The sequence below is a fragment of the Carica papaya genome, chromosome 3 (genome assembly GCF_054855325.1).
Source record: "Carica papaya isolate Zhongbai chromosome 3, ASM5485532v1, whole genome shotgun sequence".
Lineage (NCBI taxonomy): Eukaryota > Viridiplantae > Streptophyta > Magnoliopsida > Brassicales > Caricaceae > Carica > Carica papaya.
Genome location: NC_142311.1, coordinates 33998678 through 34019459, shown reverse-complemented (window position 1 = coordinate 34019459; position 20782 = coordinate 33998678). Strand labels below are relative to the sequence as shown.

The following is a 20782-nucleotide window of genomic DNA, read 5'->3' as shown; positions in this document are numbered from 1 at the left end:
GTAAAGGTGGGTAGAAAATACAAAAAAGACCAATGGAGCATAATTTATAATAAACTCGTTTATTAATATAAAAACCTTTACTGTTCATTTACCTCGGTGAGATCCATAAAACAACATATGAAAGCAATAACATTATCATCATCATGAAAGCATATGAACTGTATAACATAATACTTACCACGCCTTTGCATTTCAATCATTAAACAACACATTTTCCTCATTTACCAGCCTACTAGTGTCCATGGGGATCCATAGGGGTCCCGCTACCCGTGAACCCTTAACATTTATAACCCGATTCCAGAGCCGTCCCCACACCCCGTCCGGTATGGGCACCAAAACCATGAACCTCAATACCCCGTCCGGTATGAGGGTGAAACGGGCCGTCCCCATACCCCGTCCGGTATGAGAGATCACATTCCCGGTAGGGTTCCCTACGGACCCGGTCCGTCCACCATCTCCCAAGATATCTAGTCTCTGTCCACATTATCCATTTATCAATTCACGTAACCTTTGATTCCTTTTTTCCTCAGTCACCATCATCAAATCACACACAAACATGCAAACCAGTAGTTTATGCCAAACAAGACAACACACAACATTGGGTTCTCAGTCATTCAACCCATAATCAATAAAACAGTGATATATGCACACGAAACTATAAAATAAAAACATCAGACATCATACTGCATTTAAAACTGGAAATTAGATCAAACAATAACAGACCAACACTGTAGCGCCCGGGAAATGGAAGAAGAAAAAAAAAAAAAAAAAAAAAACGCGCGCGCCACGTTAGCAGACCCAGTCAGCAGTCCTGGCCAACCAGGACCTGCCACGTGGTAAAATCACGTCGACCGGGGACGGGCCACGTTGGCGATCCGCGTGCGCGCGATCGGACGGTCCAGATCAATCGCGCGCACGGATGGCCCAGATTTAATTGCACGGACGGCCCAGATTTAATCAAAAACGGACGGCCCAGATTAAATCAAAATGGACGGCTGAGATCAAAAGGCAAAAGGGTATAAATAAGACCCCCACACCAGACCCCAAACCCTAGCCGGAGAAGACGAACCAGAAGCCGGCCGCCGCCACCCGCCGCCGCACCGGAGGGATTTTCGACCGCCGATCGAGGTAAATTTCATACCCCCGACTCATTTTTCCACGCTGATTTCCCCAGTGGCCAAATCGGAGACAAAATCCCGGCCAAACGGCTGAAAAACACGGCCAAAAGCCAGCGGCGCCGCCTTGCCCCTTCTCGGTTTTTGCCTCCGATGAGGCCCTTCCCGTCCTCCGTTTAATGCAATTTTTATATCACCGTGATCACCATTCTTTTCTCTGCAGGTTGATCGGAGCTGAATCACCAAAACACGAACTTCACCGGAGAGCCACCGCACCCGAGAGCATCGCCGCCGGTAAGCTTCAATTTTCCGTAAATTTTTGGCCCCCCGAGGGCCGTAGGGTTGTTTTATCGCAGGAACCAATGCGAGTGTGGCCGAATTCGGCCGGCAACGGCCAACCCGAGGTGAACCGCCGTCGCAAGCGGCGGCGCCGTCGCCGGAGCACGGCAGAGCCGCCGTGCCGGAGTTGCGATATTGGCCGAAAGGGGCCCTGGGCCTAATTTGAGATTTTTTGGAACACGTGCAGGTACCAGTAGTGCGTTTCAGTTCCCTGGGAAAAATTCAGGGAAAATTAGGGACAGCCTGCAAGCGCACTGTGAAGCCGTGTTGGGACCCCGAAACGAGTAAGGACCCCTCACCCTATTTCCTATCACGGTTTTAAAGTTCAATAAATGATAAAACGGTATTTCATGAATCAACGAATGTGTGAAATTGCTTAAGGTCGCTAATGGAGCCCGAGTCTAGTGTGTTTGTCGGTTAACTGTTATTTGGCCTGTTTTACAGTTTTAAATGCAGCATGAGGTTGGATGTTTTCATTTTATAGTTTCGTGTGCATATTTTTACTGTTTTATCGATTATGGATTGAATGACTGGGATATTGATACTGTATGTTGTCTATTTGGCATAAATTATCGTTTTGCTTGTTTGTATGTGGATTGATAATGCTGACTGACGGAAAGAGAGAATGAAAGATTATGTAAATGAGTAATTGTATAATGTGGTCAGCCTGACTAGATATCCTGGGAGATGGTGGACGGACCGGGTCCGTAGGGAAACCTACCGGGATTGTGGTCTCCCATACCGGACGGGGTATGGAGAACTTATGTGTTTTGGCGCCCATACCGGACGGGGTATGGGGACGGCCCGTTTCACCCTCATACCGGACGGGGTAATGAGGTTTATAGTTTTGGCGCCCATACCGGACGGGGTATGGGGACGGCCCCAGAATATGATTTCAAGTGTTAAGGGTTAACGGGTAGCGGGACCCCTATGGATCCCTATGGATACTAGTGGGCTGGTAAAAGAGGAAAAAATATGTTGTGTAACGATTGTATTATGAAAGGCTTGATAGGTATTACGTTATACAGTTTATATATATGATTTCATGATGATGATGATGTTATTGTTTTCGTATATTGACTTATGAATTTCACCGAGGTAAGTGAATGGTAAAGGTTTTATTATTGATAAAAGGTTTTGTTGTAAATTATGCTCCATTAGTCTTTTTGTGTTTTCTACCCATCTTTACCTCCGTGACGGTGAGATATCGTGATGTCTTTACTGGGCTAGTGTAGCTCATTCCTTATTTAATCATTTCAGATAAGGAAGACCTTGTTCCTGAGCCAGTTCCGCAGGAGGACGACGAAGGGGATGCCTAAAGACTCCATAGCTATATTTGTAGCTTTTACTTTCAAGTTTTTCCTTTAGGTAGTTTGATCTTTTATATTTTGTGAGCACGTTTTTGGTTTTAGTGTAAGGGATGTTATTCAAATTTTGACTTCGCTTCTGCATTTGATATTTTTAATATACATTTCATTATGAATTTCTGTGGTGGTGTCGGGTAACACAGTGGCTGGGGTACCGGATCATACTGTAGTGGTACCGGATGGTATTGTGGAGGAGCAGGGTCATAACGGGGTGGCTTGGGATCCTCCCGCTGCAACTGTGGTAACGAGGGAGGGTTAGGTAGCTCCCTCCTTTCTTTCCGGGCCTGCTGGGCAGCAATAAGTCTTTCCACCATCTCAAATAATTGGTCAACATCCTCTCTAAGCAAACCCTCCCAGGCTGCTCGGTTTAGTGGGGGTCTTCCTCTCCTCATCTATTTGTACCTGTATTTCACAAGAAAAAGTTGAGTGATAATTCATTATTTTCGGTATTTTCTAAGGGTTTTGTATAAGGAATGGGTCCGAGGAACACAGCTCTGATACCAACTGTAATGATTTCGAAAATATTCAAAGAAAATAAATGATAGTTAAAGTGCCGAAGTGAATTAAATATTTAAGGTTTACATTCCTTACACAGTAACCTAAAGTACTAATTAGTGTTCCAGAATTCACCATTTTGAAAGAAATACAAAGAAATAAGGAAATGAATAGAAAATAAAGAAAAGTAGCATTCTACTCGCAACCCTCTTACGGATCAGGCTCTGGATCCTGGTCTTCTTGATATAAAATAGTTAAATAAAGGATGAGCTACACTAGCCCAGTAAGAATATCATACTATATCACCGACACAGAAATGAAGGTTGGTAGAAAATCAAAACAACTAATGGAGTACTTAATTTAAACCAATACATTTATTAAAAATAAAACCATTTACCATCCACTTACCGCAGTGAGATTTATAAAAGCAACCTATAAAGATAATAGTATAGCACTTATCATGATTTCATATGCAATTAGTGACAGGAACACATTATAAATCCATATTCAATAAATCAAATGACAATCTTTCCTTTTATCGGCTTACTAGTATCCATGGGAGTTCATAGGGATGTTTCCGTTATGTGTGAACCCTTTCCTTCAACATTCTCAATTAAAGGGCTGTCCCCATACCCAGACCGGTATGAGCACCAAATTACCAAGTCTCGATACCCCATCCAGTATGAGACAACGTTCACGGTAGGGTTTTCTATTGTACACGATCCGTCCACCATATCTCAGGATATACAGCAAGACTGCCATTTCATCCATTCACTTAATCACACAATTTTGCCGTTTTTCTTTAGTCTTCATTTTTCAAATCAACCGTAATCACATAAACAAACAAATATACTTCAGGGAGTGCAATCATATCTCAGTTTTCCAATTTAACAGTTGTCACATAAGGTAACAATACATGCATTCAAACTATAAAATTGATAAATTAGATACTATCATGCATTTAGACTGTAACATAAATTAACAGAAATCAACAGAGAATAATTTTCGATTATGGCTCCATTAGTAGCACATAATTAATTATAAATATTTTTTTAAGTTTCACAAAATACTACATTATTTAAAATTAAACTTCAATTCCATAACAGAGGATAGGATGAGAGATTCTTACTTAATTTGGTACTCGGAAAGCTAAGTTGTTCACTGCGCTACAGGAGATTCCCAAGTTCCCTGAATTTTCCTTCGGCAATTAAAACACGCTATAAGTACCAACAAATATCCTAAATAAATCCAAAATCAGTCTTAGGGCCCATTTTGGCCAATTTTAGAATTGAGCCACCGTGCTCATGCAACAGCGCCGCCGCCCACGGTGGCAGTCTGCCTTAAATCGGTTGTTTTCAACCTTTTTGGCCAAATTTGACTGATTTCGCATCGATCCCTGCAAGAAAATATGTTGAGGAGTCTCGGTTGGTTAAAAAAATACTAAAAATCAAAACTCACCGACTGCAAAGCTCTCCGGTGCGGTGACTCCATGGCTCACGTTGCAGTTGGGTGTTTTATTTCAGTCAACCTGTAGAGAAGGAAATGGTGATCATAACGGTGAAAAAATCACGCAGAACAGGAATGGGGAAGGGCCTCATTAGATGCATTTTGTAGAATTCCCTACGACGGCGCTGTCGGGCTTTGTCCACATTTTTCGGCCAATCGGCCAATCCTTTTGCTCTAATTTGGTCATGAGTGTGTTTAAAATTGAATTTCGAGCAAAAGGGGAAATTTTTACTTTTTTTGACGGTCGAAAAGAGCTCCAGTGCGATGGCGGGTGGCGACGGTCTCTTTCCTGGCAGCCGAGTCTTCTTCTCCAGCGAAGGGGTCTGGTGGCTAGAGTTAGGATTTGGTGTAGATGGGGGTTATTTATATCCGTATGCTTTTGATATGGACTGTCCATCGCATTTGATCTGAACCGTCCAATCGCGATTAAATGGGGAGTGAATCTGAGCTGTTCATCGCGATCCAATATGCACTGTCCATCACGATCTAATCTGGACCATCCATCGTATTCAAATTTGACCGTCCGATCACGTTTGGAGAGGGAACGCATCTGGGCTGTCTGTGTACGCGGGAACAGATCTAGGTCCTTTGATCGCGGGCATGCAGATCGGCCCCATCGCCTCCTGCGCGCCACTGCGTCAACGTTCTAACACGTCCTGATTCATTGGGCCTGCTGACCGGGCGTCTGACGTGGCGAAACTTCTCTAAATTTTATTTTGATCCCTAGTTTCTGATTTTTCTTTCAAAAATACCGCCAAAACAAAAATTTTCACCCATTTTCTCCAAAATTGTTTACTTCATTTTTACTCGAAATTAAAATTTTAAAAAATTAAAAAATTAAGAAATTATATTTATAATAAAATCCTAAATTATAAAAAATTAATTTAGGGTGTTACATTTAATTAGTAATTTTACATAACTATCTAATTGAAGTAACTAATTTTAATGGTATATCATGTCAATTGAAATAAATAAATTTAGAAAAATGACACTTTATCTATTAATTTTTACAATAAAAACAAACATAAGAATATAGGGAAATAAGCACTTAATATTCTACTTTTTGTTTTGTTTGCCACCAAGGGGAACAAATCAAACAACTCATCATAAAAGGGTCATTTCCAATTGGATGTGCCTAAATAATGTCATAGTGATTTAAGTAGTTGCAGAAAAGGAGATAATTAGGAGCATGAATTAATTCTCTATAGCTCTTAATGGACTTGTGAGTTTAATATGCAAGATAATTGGTATATGAATTTTCTTCTCTAAAGATATGCGAGATCTGAATATTGCAATTAAAGCTAAGAAGTAAAACGAACTAAACCTCTTTAGATGTGAAGAGAAAGAAACCTCTATCATATTGGTAAGAAATTGCTTAACATATAAAAAATCGACCTCAGTAATAAAAATTTATATACCTTTATGCCATGCAAACTTGAGATCCTCAAAGACCTCTAGAACTTTAGCCACCATCAATTTGGAAATATTCAAGTTGCATATAAATCCCATAACCTAGTTTATACTACTTCTAATGAGGCTAGCTGCAATAATATGATCATAATAACCACAAATAGAACTATCAATTTTTCTAAGTTGAGCGGTAGTAACTTAGCATATTATTAGTTTAGGCACATCAATATAGCAAAATCATCTAGGTTCTAAAATATTTTCAAATTATGCATTAACTATTGAACTAAATAATTTTTTTTTTACTTGAGATGTCAATAATTATAAAGTGAAAATTTTAAATATATTTATCAAAGTAGTAGCAAAAATTTAAAACAAATTACTGCATCTTAATTTGAAATTTAGTATATAATTTCTATTTTTTTGGTTCACCAGGAAAATAAAAGTAACTAATATATTTATGTTTACTTCTCTTTAAAGAAGAGCTAACAAAGGATTCTAAATGACAACACATTCAATACCCTAAGTGTTTTGATTATCATAATTTGTTTTAGTTTCACTTTTTGTTGGTCAAAAGTGGTATAATATATCTCGTCATCATCTTTACCATTGACTTTTTTTCTATGTCAGAAAAAGACATTTCAGCGTACTCAAATTCTTAAATTTTAAAAAGAAACAGGAAAATGAAAAAAAATTAAGATATCAATTGTTGGAGAAATTAATCCCTAAATGACATACAATCACAACAAAATAAAAAACAAAACAAAAGAATTACATAAAATTTAACGTAGTTCGGTAGTGTGCTTATATTTACGGATAGGACTGGTAAGAAGATTTTCTACTATGATTAATTAATATAGTATATCTCCAGTAAATAAAAAATAAAAAAATATCCCTAGGATAAATAAAAACCCTAAGATATTCAGGATATATATCACATATTCCCTAAGATAAATAAAAAATATCTCCAAAGTATTCATAAAATATCTATTAGAATATACATTACATATTTCATAGAATAAATAAAAAATATCCTCAAGATATATATAAAATATATACTAACATAAACATAAACTATTTCCCAAAATGTAGACAAATATCTCCAAGACTCAAACCATATCAACATTAATTTATGATCATTATTATTATATTAATTAATGTAAAAATTTGATTTACAATTACTATCCGGAATATTAATATGTCCTTTTTTGAAAAGAATATATACCTTGTTAGTTGTATTTAATTAGTAATTTTACATAACTATCTAATTGAAGTAATTAATTTTAATGGTACATCATGTCAATTGAAATAAATAAATTTAGAAAAATGACACTTTATCTATTAATTTTTACAATAAAAACAAACATAAGAAGATAGGGAAATAAGCACTGCATATTCTACTTTTTCTTTTGTTTGCCACCAAGGGGGAACAAATCAAACATGTAAAAACCTGGCCCAAGAGAAACAAACCCAGCCCACCTGTTTCTTAGAATCAGGAAAAGGCAAAATAATGTTGTTTTGAAAAATCCCAAAAAAATACATCGTTTTGACAAGAAGGAAGGAAAAATATAGGCATGTGAAAAGACGTCATTTTGAGAACATCAAAACGACGCTATTTTTGTGACAGAAAAAGAAAAAAAGATTAGGGCACCAGAGGAGGAACGACGTATGGGGCTCTCCTCTCTCCGACTATAAAAATAGTGAGAGAGCGAGCCATGGAGAGGAGAGATCCCGTGCATGAGGAGAAAGAGAGTTGTATGTAGAGAGAGAAAGTAAATCAAAGAAGAAGACCGACGTGCTGCGAGAAGGGTTGTTCGCTGTGCAGAACTAGATGTCAGATTTAAGAGACTGGTCCATTTGCACCGAAAATAGGAAGCTAGAAAAAGAATAGTGCAATAGTATGCGATGGGAGAAGGAGACCCGCGCGAGGCCCAGGTGCAACTTCGCAATCTGTGGTGCGTTCCCAGTCCGATTCCACAAGACCGGAGTTGGATGCATGAATGGTTTCGTGGCGCGTGTCAATTTCGGTGGCCGCGCATGAGGCGACGGGTGGCACTTCAGCAGTGTCGCGTGGTGAACTGAGAACACACGTGTGGTGACTCGTGGCAACTCCAGTGGGTGGGATCACGTGCCCAAGGTAACACTAGTTTTGTTGGATTTGTTTCTAAAAGTATCTCATCATTTAATACGCGTGTTATGTATTTGTGAACGAAAAATTAAATAAGTGACAGTAAAGATTTAGAGAAGAGCGTAGACCCAAGTCAATAAGGATTCTGACACTTTTTTCGACTCGATTGTAGGTAAGAAATTGGGTTAGTCTCATTTAGAGGCCCCCCATGTTTCATGAAAACTTGTTTTCTATTAAAACAAATTGTTTATAAACTCTACAAACTATTTATGTTTTTTGCCACAAGTTCTGTGAATTTATCATATTCGCATGTGTCCAATTGTATATGATCAGAAACCTACATGATGTTGTGTATGATGTATAAGTATGTATATGCAGATTTTATGCATGCTAGTTATCGAGTTATAGGTGTCCGTGATGCGTATATATATATATATATAAATGTATAATTATAGGTTGTGCAATGTGTGTATGTATGAGTGAACAATTTGTATGTGTATGATTTTGGAATATATTTGTCTTGTGTGAATATATGAGTATATTTATATTATATGTGTTGAGTGTTTATATACACTTACTTGAGTCGATAATTGTGCATATAAAATATATGTATTGTGTTTGTTGTATAGGCTTGTTGATGTATAATGCATATATGATATATAAATAGGTGCATGTTTGAATAGGTCATCTGGTGGTGGACCTGATTAGTAAAAGAATAACATAAGAATCCTTAAAAGACAAGAAAATATGTTTAACCAATATCACCAAGATGGGTGTGTGTGTGTGTAGCCTTTTAACATGTGACTGTGGTGAACTCTACCCGTGGATAAGGCTTCAACTAGGCATGGGGAGATAATAAGAACTGTAAACTCTATACTATGTACTACAAACTATAAATTGTAACGTATTCACGTAGTAGATGAAATTCTTACTGCCCTCGTTAATGTTGGCGGAAACGACATCGCGCGGTGAAATAATTTTTAATAAAATATAAGCTGATAAGAAGTTATGAGTAAAATTTACGATATTGAAATACTAAACTAATATCTACTAAACTATTTACTGCTTAAATTATGATATTGAATACTAAATTATACTATTTATGGAACTATTGATGCCTTGAGTTATATTACTGAAATAAGAAATTCTGAATGTTTACTGAATAAACTTATTAGAAGCTTTGGTGATTGAGTGTGCACATGTCTTTGTTATGGGCATTGCCCCTTTTTCTTACTGAGTCCGTGAAGCTCACCCCAATTCACACCCTTTAATGCAAATTAGTCCAGATTAAGAGTAAGTTCAAGATCGAAGGAAGACTTTGAAGAATCGTTAATGACAGTAAGAGTTCGTCTTGTAAAATCAGTTCAATTATAATATAGTGATGTAATATAAAGGATCTTGTAAGTCTCATGTTTTGTTATTTCGTACAAGGATGATTGAATCTTAAGCTTTTGTTTCTTGCTGCATAAATTTATCAGACTATATGTGTGAAGTAACGTTCATTTCTCGGGTCGTTACAAAACAATTCATCACAAAAGGGTCATTTCAAATTAGATGTGCCTAAATAATGTCATAGAGATTTAAGTAGTTGTAAAAAAGGAGATAAGGAGGAGCGTGAATTAATTGTCTGTAACTCCTAATGGACTTGTGAGTTTAATATGCAAGACAATTGGTATATGAATTTTCTTCTCTAGAGATATGCGAGATCTGAATGTTTCAGTTAAAGCTAAGAAGTACTACGAACTAAACCTCTTTAGATGTGAAAAGAAAGAAACCTCTATCATATTGGTAAGAAATTGCTTAACATATAAAAAATCAACCTCAACAATAAAAATTTATATACCTTTACACCATGCAAACTTGAGATCCTCAAAGACCTCTAGAACTTTAGCCACCATCAATTTGGAAATATTCAAGTTGAATATAAATCCCATAATCTAATTATTACTACTTCTAATGATGAAACATCCTGGAAACTATAAGGAAAATAAATTCATAAATTTAATACGAAAGTGTATAATTACGTTAGAGTTTACATTCCTTACACATAAATTTGAATGCCCAATAGGGATACAGAAATATTCCTTTCATAGCAGTTCATAAAAAAATGAAATAAATATATAAAAATAGTAACTAAATATTGTAAAGAGGTTAACCTCCACTAACTCTTGATAGGATACAGGGGACACCTACTCAGAGTCCTCTTGCTGGTTAGGATCTGAGTCTTGATCTTTTTTATCAGAAATAGTTAGTAGGGGTGAGATACACTAGCCCAATAAGAATATCACACTACTCACTGATACGAAATGTAACGGCCCCGAAAATTTAGAATGAAATATGTGTATTAAAAATGTCAAATGCGGAAGCGTAATAAAAATTTTGATTAACATCCCTTACACTAAAACCAAAAATGTGCTCAAAGTATAAAAGAACAAACTGACTAAAAGAGAAACTTGAAAATAAAAACTATAAATATAATTACGGAGTCTTTAGGCATCCCCTTCGCCGTTTTCCTGCGGAACGGGCTCGGGAACAATGTCTTCCTGATCTGAAATGGTTAAATAAGGAATGAGCTACACCAACCCAGTAAAGACATCACACTATCTCACCGCCATGGAGGTAAAGGTGGGTAGAAAACACAAAAAAAGACCAATGGAACATAATTTATAACAAATTCTTTTATCAATAATAAAATCCTTTACTGTCCACTTACTTCGGTGAGATCCATAAAACAACATACGAAAGCAATAACATTATCATCATCATGAAATCATATGAACTGTATAACATAATACTTACCACGCCTTTGCATTTCAATCATTACACAACATATTTTCCTCATTTACCAGCCTACTAGTATCCATGGGGATTCATAGGGGTCCCGCTACCCGTGAACCCTTAACATTTATAACCTGATTGCAGGGCCGTCCCCATACCTCGTCCGGTATGGGCGCCAAAATCATGAACCTCAATACCCCGTCCGGTATGAGGGTAAAACGGGCCGTCCCCATACCCCGTCCGGTATGGGCGCCAAAACACATAAGGTCTCCATACCCCGTCCGATATGAGAGACCACATTCCCGGTAGGGTTCTCTACGGACCCAGTCCGTCCACCATCTCCCAGGATATCTATTCAGGCTGTCCACCTTATCCACTATCAATTCACATAACCTTTTTGACATTTTTCTTGGTCTCAATCAACCAAACACAGACAACATGTAAACCAGTAATTTATGCCAAACAAAACAACACACAATATCAGGTTCTCAGTCATTCAACCCATAGTCAATAGAACAGTCATATATGCACACGAAACTATGAAATGAAAACACCAGACATCATACTGCATTTAGAACTGTGAAATAGAACAAACAACAACTGACCGACAAATACACCAGATTCGGGCTCCATTAGTGACCTTAAATAATTTCACACATCTATTGATTCATGAAATACCGTTTTATCATTTACTAAACTTTAATACCGTGATAGAAAATAGGGTGAGGGGTTCTTACTTGTTTCGGGGTCTGAATACGGCTCTACAGTACGGCTACAGGCTGTCCCTAATTTTTTCTAAATTTTTCCCGGGGAGCTGAAACGCACTACTAGTACCTGCACGTGTCCCAAAAAATCCCAAATTAGACCTAGAGCCCCTTTCGGCCAATATTGCAAATTTCAGCACGGCGGCTCCGCCGTGCTCCGGCGACGGCGCCGCCACTTGCGGCGGCGATTCGCCTCGAGTTGGCCGTTTTCGGCCAAATTCGGTCACGCTTGCATCGGTCCCTGCGATAGAACAACCCTAGGGCCCTCGGTGGGCCGAAAAATCACGAAAAACTGAAACTTACCGGCGGCGGTGCTATCAAGTGTGGCGGCTCCTCCGGCGTGAGTCGCGTTTTGATGTTTGGCTCTGATCAACCTGTAGAGAAAAGAACGGTGATCACAGTGGTATAAAATTTGCATCAAACGGAGGCCGGGAAGGGCCTCATCGGAGGCAAAAATCGAGGAGGGACGCGGCGGCGCCGCTGGGCTTCGGCTGAGTTTTTCGACCGTTTGGCTGGTGGTTTGGCTCCGGTTTGGCCATAGGCGGACTCAGCGTCGAAAAGCGAGCAAGGGGGAGAAAAATTACCTCGATCGGCGGTCGAAAACTTCCCCGGTGCGGCGGCAGGTGGCGGCGACCGGCTCCTCTGGCGTCTGGTTCTTCTTCTCCTGCGAGCACTGGGGGCTAGGGTTTCCTTGGTTAGGTGTGGGTGGGGGTATTTATACCCTTTGCCTTTTAATCTTGACCGTCCATCAAGATTGAATCTGGACCGTTCGATCGCGATTTAATTAGGATTAAATCTGGGTCGTTCATCACGATGCAATCTGAGCCGTCCGTGCCTGATTGAATCTGGGCCGTCCGTGCGGGTGAATCTGGGCCGTCTGTGCGCACGTTTGATCTGGGCCGTCCGTGCGCGCAGGAACAGATCCGGGCTGTCCGATCGCGCGCACGCGGATCGCCCCCGTGGCCCATCCCCTGGTCAGCGTGTCCTTGCCACGCAGCGCATCCTGGTTGGCCGGGGCTGCTGACCGGGCCGCTGACGTGGCTGCTGACGTGGTGTTGACGTGGCACAACTTTTCTAAATTACGTTTTGACCCCCGATTTCCGATTTTCTTTTCAAAAATACCCCCAGAATCTAAATTTTCACCCTTTTTTCCAAAATCAATTTCAATTAAATTCAAATAATATTTTTACCCAATTTTATCATTATAATTATTTTTATTTTCATTGAATTAAATTAAATTAAATTAAATTAAATAAAAATCCAAATAAATAAATAAATAAAATAAAAATAAATAAATAAAATATTTATTTTCATTTGGGTGTTACACGAAAACTGAGGGTTGGTAAAAAAAAATAAAACAACTAATGAAGCTCTTAATTTAAGTAAGTTCATTTATCAGAAGGAAAACCATTTATTGCATACTTACCGCTATGAGATTTCCAAAATCAACCTATAAAGAAAATAACTCAAATAATATTATGATTTCTTATACAAGTGAGCAAGAATAATAACTTTTTATTTTTGTTTTAAACTGCTTACCAGTACCCCTGGGGGTCCATAGGGATGTTCCTCTACGCATGAACCCAATATCTAAACCTATCAATTATTTGACCATCCCCATACTCCGTCTGGTACGAGTGTCAAAATGTCATCCCTCGCTAACTCGTTCGATATAAGGGTGAATCAGAGATCAACAACTTATTTCTACACTATCAATCAACCCCTCAAAAGCAGATGGTGTTTATCGTCTAATGCGTATATTGATCAACTTTGGTTTCTTCAAGATGGAAAAGATAAGTCCAAACGAGCTAGAAGAAGGATATGTTCTTACCACTTCCTCTCATTTGCTCCTTAAGAACAACCATTTTAGTATTACGTCATTTTTGTTTGTAATGTTTGATCCTATCTTAATGAACTCATGGCCCCATCTTAGCGCTTGGTTCCAAATGATCCAACTCCATTTTTTACAGCACATGGGATCACATTCTAGGATTACACTGTAGCGCCCGGACCGGGAAAAAAAAAAAAAAAAAAGCCACGTCGGCAGCCACGTCAGCAGGCCCGGTCAGCAGTCCCGGCCAACCGGGACCTGCCACGTGGCAAAACCACGTCGTTCCGAAACGGGTCACGTTGGCGATCCGTGTGGGCGCGATCGGACGGCCCAGATCAAGCGTGCGATCGGATGGCCCATATTTAATCGCACGGACGGCCCAGATTTAATAAAAAACGGACGGCCCAGATTAAAACAAAATGGACGGCTGAGATCAAAAGGCAAAGGGTTATAAATAGAACCCCCACACCAGACCACAAACCCTAGCCGCCTGCCGCTCGCCGGAGAAGACGAACCAGAAGCCGGCCGCCGCCACCCGCCGCCGCACCGGAGGAATTTCCGACCGCCGATCGAGGTAAATTTCATACCCCAGGCTCGTTTTTTCACGTTGATTCCTCCTGTGGCCAAATCGGAGCCAAAATCCCAGCCAAACGGCCGGAATACACGGCCGAAGCCCAGCGGCGCCGTCGCGCCCTTCCGGCCTCTGTTTGATGCAATTTTTATATCACCGTGATCACCATTCTTTTCTCTACAGGTTGACCGGAGCCGAATCACCAAAACACGAACCTCGCCGGAGAGCCGCCGCACCCGAGAGCGTCGCCGCCGGTAAGCTCCGTTTTTCCGTGATTTTTTGGCCCCCCGAGGACCCTAGGGTTTTTTTCTCGCAGGGACCGATGCGAGTGTGGCCGAATTCGGCCGAAAACGGCCGAAAACAGCCAACCCGAGGCGAATCGTCGCTGGAGCACGGCGGAGCCGCCGTGCCGGAGTTGCGATTTGGGCCGAAAGGGGCCCTGGGCCTAATTTGGGATTTTTTTGGAACACGTGCAGGTACCAGTAGTGCGTTTCAGTTCCCCGAGAAAAATTCAGGGAAAATTAAGGACAGCCTGCAAGCGCACTGTGAAGCCGTGTTCGGACCCCGAAACGAGTAAGGACCCCTTGCCCTATTTCCTATCACGGTTTTAAAGTTCAATAAATGATAAAACGGTATTTCATGAATCAACAGATGTGTGAAATTGCTTAAGGTCGCTAATGGAGCCCGAGTCTAGTGTGTTTGTCGATTAACTGTTATTTGGCCTGTTTTACAGTTTTAAATGCAGCATGAGGTTCAATGTTTTCATTTTATAGTTTCGTGTGCATATTTTACTGTTTTATTGATTATGGATTGAATGACCGGGATATTAATGCTGTATGTTGTCTGTTTGGCATAAATTATCGTTTTGCTTGTTTGTATGTGATTGATAATGCTGATTGAGGGAAAAGGAGAATGAAAGATTATGTGAATGGAAATTGTATAATGTGTTCAGCCTGACTAGATATCCTGGGAGATGGTGGACGGACCGGGTCCGTAGGGAACCCTACTGGGATTGTGGTCTCCCATACCGGACGGGGTATGGAGATCTTATGTGTTTTGGCGCCCATACCGGACGGGGTATGGGGACGGCCCGTTTCACCCTCATACCGGACGGGGTAATGAGGTCTATGGTTTGGCGCCCATACCGGACGGGGTATGGGGACGGCCCTGGAATGGATCTCAAGTGTTAAGGATTAACAGGTAGCGGGACCCCTATGGATCCCCATGGATACTAGTGGGCTGGTGGATTAGGAAAATATGTTGTGTAACGATTGAATTTCGAAAAGTGTGATAGGTATTATGTTATACAGTTCATATATATGTTTTCATGATGATGATGATGTTATTGCTTTCGTATATTGTTTTATGAATTTCACCGAGGTAAGTAAATGGTAAAGGTTTTATTTTCGATAAAAGGATTTGTTATAAATTATGCTCCATTGGTCTTTTTGTGTTTTCTACCCACCTTTACCTCCGTGACGGTGAGATATCGTGATGTCTTTACTGGGCTAGTGTAGCTCATTCCTTATTTAATCATTTCATATCAAGAGGACATCGTTCCCGAGCCGGTTCCGCAGGAGGACGACGAAGGGGACGTCTAAAGACTCCATAGTCACATTCGTAGTTCTTACTTTCAAGTTTCTCCTTTAGGTAGTTTAATCTTTTATATTTTGTGAGCACGTTTTGGTTTTAGTGTAAGGGATGTTATTCAAATTTTGACTTCGCTTCCGCATTTGATATTTATAATATAAATTCCATTATGAATTACCGGGGCTGTTACATACACTGCTCGTGAACTTAGATTTAACAAACGGAGTAGGAGACAACAACATGCAGCATATATGTATTATATATATACATATATGTATATATAAATATTTCAAATCGAGATTAGTTAGCATTCTAGATTTATTGAGTGGTTGAGCACAATCTAATATAAATCAATAACCAATGCCAATATGAAAAGATTAGGAAAATTGTTCTTATTTTTTTTTTCTATAAGACTAATAATTGAAAACAATCTAATATTTAATTAATATAGTAACCAATCACAATATAGAAACAAAAAGAAATTGTTTATATACATATTTTTAATTAAACTAGCTTATGAGATAGTTTGAGATTGTTCAAATTAGATATGTATATTGTAATCCATTAACATTTTTTAAAGGTAAAACCCATCAAAAGAATAAATCATGAAAGTAGTCCACAAGAGAAGTAAATAAATTTTAAGTCTTTCTAGATTTTACCAATTATATAAATAAATTAGTGTATGATCTCCCATGTAGAGAAAATTAGGGTATATCTAGTAAAACTTTTATTTTAAAGTTAATGACTTAAATTTTAATCAACATGTACTTTTAAATGCTCCAAATTAAGCTATTACATTTTTAGTTTCTTATATACGTATAAAATTAAGTCAACGTAAATTTTATATAATTTCTTACCAAAAAAAAGCCTTTAATGTAAATATTTAATTTTGTTAAGAAAGGAGGAGGAATTATATTATGAGTTAGTAGTCAACACGTGAGGACTCATCTACTCTTATAAAAAATTTCATTACCCAATAACGTTGTTGATATTTTTTAACCACAGTCTTCAAGTCAGCACAAGTAGAACTAGGGATCAATTTATAATTTAACAGTTCATCAAATAGTATTTTAAGCTTAGAGAAATAAGTACTCACTACTCACATTGTTCTAAGGATTTTAATGATTAATTACTTCATTACAAACTTTTATTTGTCATAAGACTCTTACTTTCAAGAAGAAATTTGCTCTTGGTCTTGAGAGGAAGCATTGGATAAGGATGAGACTTACCTTTGCTCTTGGGTTTGGAACCTTGAGCTCAACTAATACAAAAAATATATATATATTTACACATCCACCATTTAAGCCACACTATCAATTTAGTCATGCAATATTCACTAATAGATATTTATATAATAAATATGTTTTTAATTAAAAAATAATATTTTATATAATAAATAAAGATGATATGTAATTATTTAGTGATAGTTTTGAATAACTATTTAATATTTTAAAAATGGAAGAAAAAGCATCATCCTCTCACATTATATTCCAAATAGCAAAGACAAAAGCCAGAAAAGAAAATCAAGAACATATCTAGGGATTTAATTTTAACATGTCCTCTAGCCAATAAACACTGACAGCCATTTTTATAGTTGTCATATGCAATTTGAATATTTTCTTCCATGCCCAAAAGAATTCATATTATACACATATTATATATGTTACACATATATATTTATACAAAAAAAAAAATTAATGCAAAATTTTTTTTAAAAAAAACTACAAATATTTATTTTATATATGCTGGCTGTTATTAATTTAGCACCTAATTTTTTCTTTAGAAAACATCAATTAAAAAAATTGACACTTCATATATTACTTTTTACAATAGAAACAAAAATAAAAATTTAGGCAAATAAGCACTCGATGTTCTAATTTTTCTTGTTTTGCTATAAAAGGAAAACAAACTAAACCACACATCATAAAGGACTAGTTTCCAATGAGATGTGCCAAAATAACAATTTATATTATTATTTAATTTTAATATGAAAAAGAAGTAAGCAACTCCACCATAATCATACCATACTTTTCATGTCAGATTCAAGTTACCATCATGACAAAAGCCAACAAAGAATCCTAAATGACAAAACAATGCCTTCATTATTGTTATTTTCATGAAAATATAAAAGTAAAATTTAAAGTGATCTTTTAGTTCAATATATATTTGAAGAGTTTAACCTTTGTACAAATGTATAATCAGAGTGTTGTTTAAGTGTGAATATTACTTTGGAGATCTATGAATGTTTCAAAATTATTAAACATTGACTAGAAATTAGAAAAAAATTAATGTGGTAGGTTTAAATCTACCTCTATATATAGGGAGAGATAATATGCATAAACTTGAAACAAATAAAAAAAAATGCAAGAGATGAGTTCCACAAATGGGAAAAATATAGATATAAATCATCTACAAAAGACTCAAGCCAATGTGTGGAATCATATCTTCAATTTCATACACTATGCTTGTCTCAAATGCGTTGTTGAATTAGGTATACCAGATATCATTCACAACCATGCTAAACCCATCACAGATCAACAACTTATTTCTGCTCTACCAATCAACCCTTCAAAAGCAGATGGTATCCATCGCTTAATGCGTATATTGATTAACTCTGGTTTCTTCAAGAAGGAAAAAATAAGTCCAAACGAGTTAGAAGAAGGATATGTTCTTACAACTTCCTCCCAGTTGCTCCTCAAAAACAATCCCTTTAGTATTAGACCATATTTTTTTGCAATATTTGATCCTGTCTTAATGAACCCTTGGCCCCATTTCAGCACTTGGTTCCAAAATGATGATCCAACTCCATTTTTTACAGTACGTGGGATCACATTATGGGACTATACTGCCTGTGAACCCAGAGTTAACCATTTGTTTAATGAAGCTATGGCATGTGATTCTCATTTAGTTACAACAACTATAATTAATAGTTGTAAAGGTGTATTCGACGGGTTAAAGAAATTGGTTGATGTTGGAGGTGGCACTGGTAATTTCAGTAAAGGTTTGGCCCATCAGTTCCCAGAGTCAGAGTTTATGGTTTTTGATCTACCACATGTAGTTGATGGTTTGCAATCCACCCACAACTTGAAATATATTGGAGGAGATATGTTTGAAGCAATTCCTCCTGGCAACGGAATTATATTAAAAGTAAGTGATAACATGTTTACATATATTTAATATGAATAGTCAACTTATAATTATGTATATATTCATTTATTGCAACAACTACATATGTGTACGATACATGCAGTGGATATTACACAATTAGAATGATGAAGAATGTACAAAGATACTTGAACGTTGTAAAGAGTCGATTATGAGAAGTGGTGAAAGAGATGGTAAGGTGACAATAATAGACATTGTCATGGAGAATCAGAAGGAAGATGTAGAGTTTATCCAAACATAACTCTTGTTTGACATGTTAATGACGGCCTACCTCCTCGGAAAGGAGAGAACTGAGAAAGAATGGGCTAAACTCTTCATTCTTGCTGGATTTAGTCACTATAAGATTATTCATGTACTAGGTATAAGATCGATCATTGAACTCTATCTTTAATGTTTATTTACTTACTGTAAGATTATTTTCGTACTAGGTACAAGATCAATCATCAAGCTCAACCCTTCGTATCTACTTATTTATAATATGTTTATGTTAATATATACATATTGACATCTTTACATATTAACATGATTAATTATTTTTTTTATAGATACAATTGTTACTTTTATTCTTCTTTATAAAAGTGTAAGTTCAAATTCAGATAGTGCATTTAGTGTATTTTTTATTAGATCATATTATGTACGTAACACTTAATTTTATAATATATTAACTTTCACTCAATATAATATATATGTGTGTGTGGATGTATATTATCATTGTTGGTTGAAAAGAAAGTCAACAAGAAAAGTAAAAGTGTTATTTATGCAATAATTTATTACTTTTTTTTATTTTGTTAAACATGGTACGTACAATACTTCTAAAGAAGAAAAATATGTATATATTTATGTATGCTATGGAAAAGATTATTTGAGTAATATTGTGATTCTAATACAAATAATTCGTTACTTTTACCTTTGCTTCTTCGGATCAATTACTCTACTCTTTTATTTTTAGAAACAAAGGGAGTGGGAGACAATATTATACATAATATATATATATATATATATAGAAAGAGAGAGAGAGAGAGACTTCAAATCAAGACTAGTTAGAAGTATAAATCTATTGAATGGTTGAGCACAATCTATTACAAATTAATAACCAATCCCTCATCCTTATCATTGATTTTGTGGCACCATTATTGTTACATTTATTAAAATATAGAGTTTAAAAATTAAAGAATAAATGTTGCTATTTGGTTGCTCAATTCGTAATTTCAATATATATTTGGAGAGTTTAATATTTGGACAAATGTATAAGTTTAATTATAAATAATGAAATAATTTTTAAAGGTCCATGAATCTTTAAAAATTATCTTACATATTGACTAAAAAATTAAAAACAAATCTATATGATAAATTTAGATCTACCTATATATATATATAGAGAAAGCTAATCTATACAAATTCGCAATGGATAAAAGAATATAACATATGAGTTACATCGACAGGGAGAATATAGATATAAATGAGTTACTAAAGGCTCAAGCCAATGTATGAAATCATATCTTTAACCTCATACACTATGTTTGTCTTAAGTGCACTGTTGAATTAAGCATACCAATCAACCCCTCAAAAATGAAGGGTGTTCATCACCTAATGCACATATTGATTAACTCTAGTTTCTTCAAGAAGAAAAAGATAAGTCCAAATGAGTTAGAGAAATGATATGTTCTTACCACTTTCTCTCAGTTGCACGTCAAAAACAATCCTTTTAGTATTACACAATTTTTGT

At 37.0% G+C, this 20782-nt stretch overlaps 1 protein-coding gene across 1 annotated transcript in view; it reads left to right on the top strand.

Annotated features, from left to right (window-relative positions):
* The window catches only part of LOC148268588 (trans-resveratrol di-O-methyltransferase-like), a 31265-nt gene extending 11692 nt beyond the window's left edge, over positions 1–19573 (top strand). Inside the window, exons 2-3 of the mRNA XM_088216705.1 lie at positions 18383–19038; positions 19142–19573. Coding sequence (XP_088072831.1) covers positions 18383–19038; positions 19142–19159 — 674 coding nt within the window. The 3' untranslated portion in view covers positions 19160–19573. The remainder of the gene's footprint in view (positions 1–18382; positions 19039–19141) is intronic.
* Positions 19574–20782: the final 1209 nt, after the last annotated feature.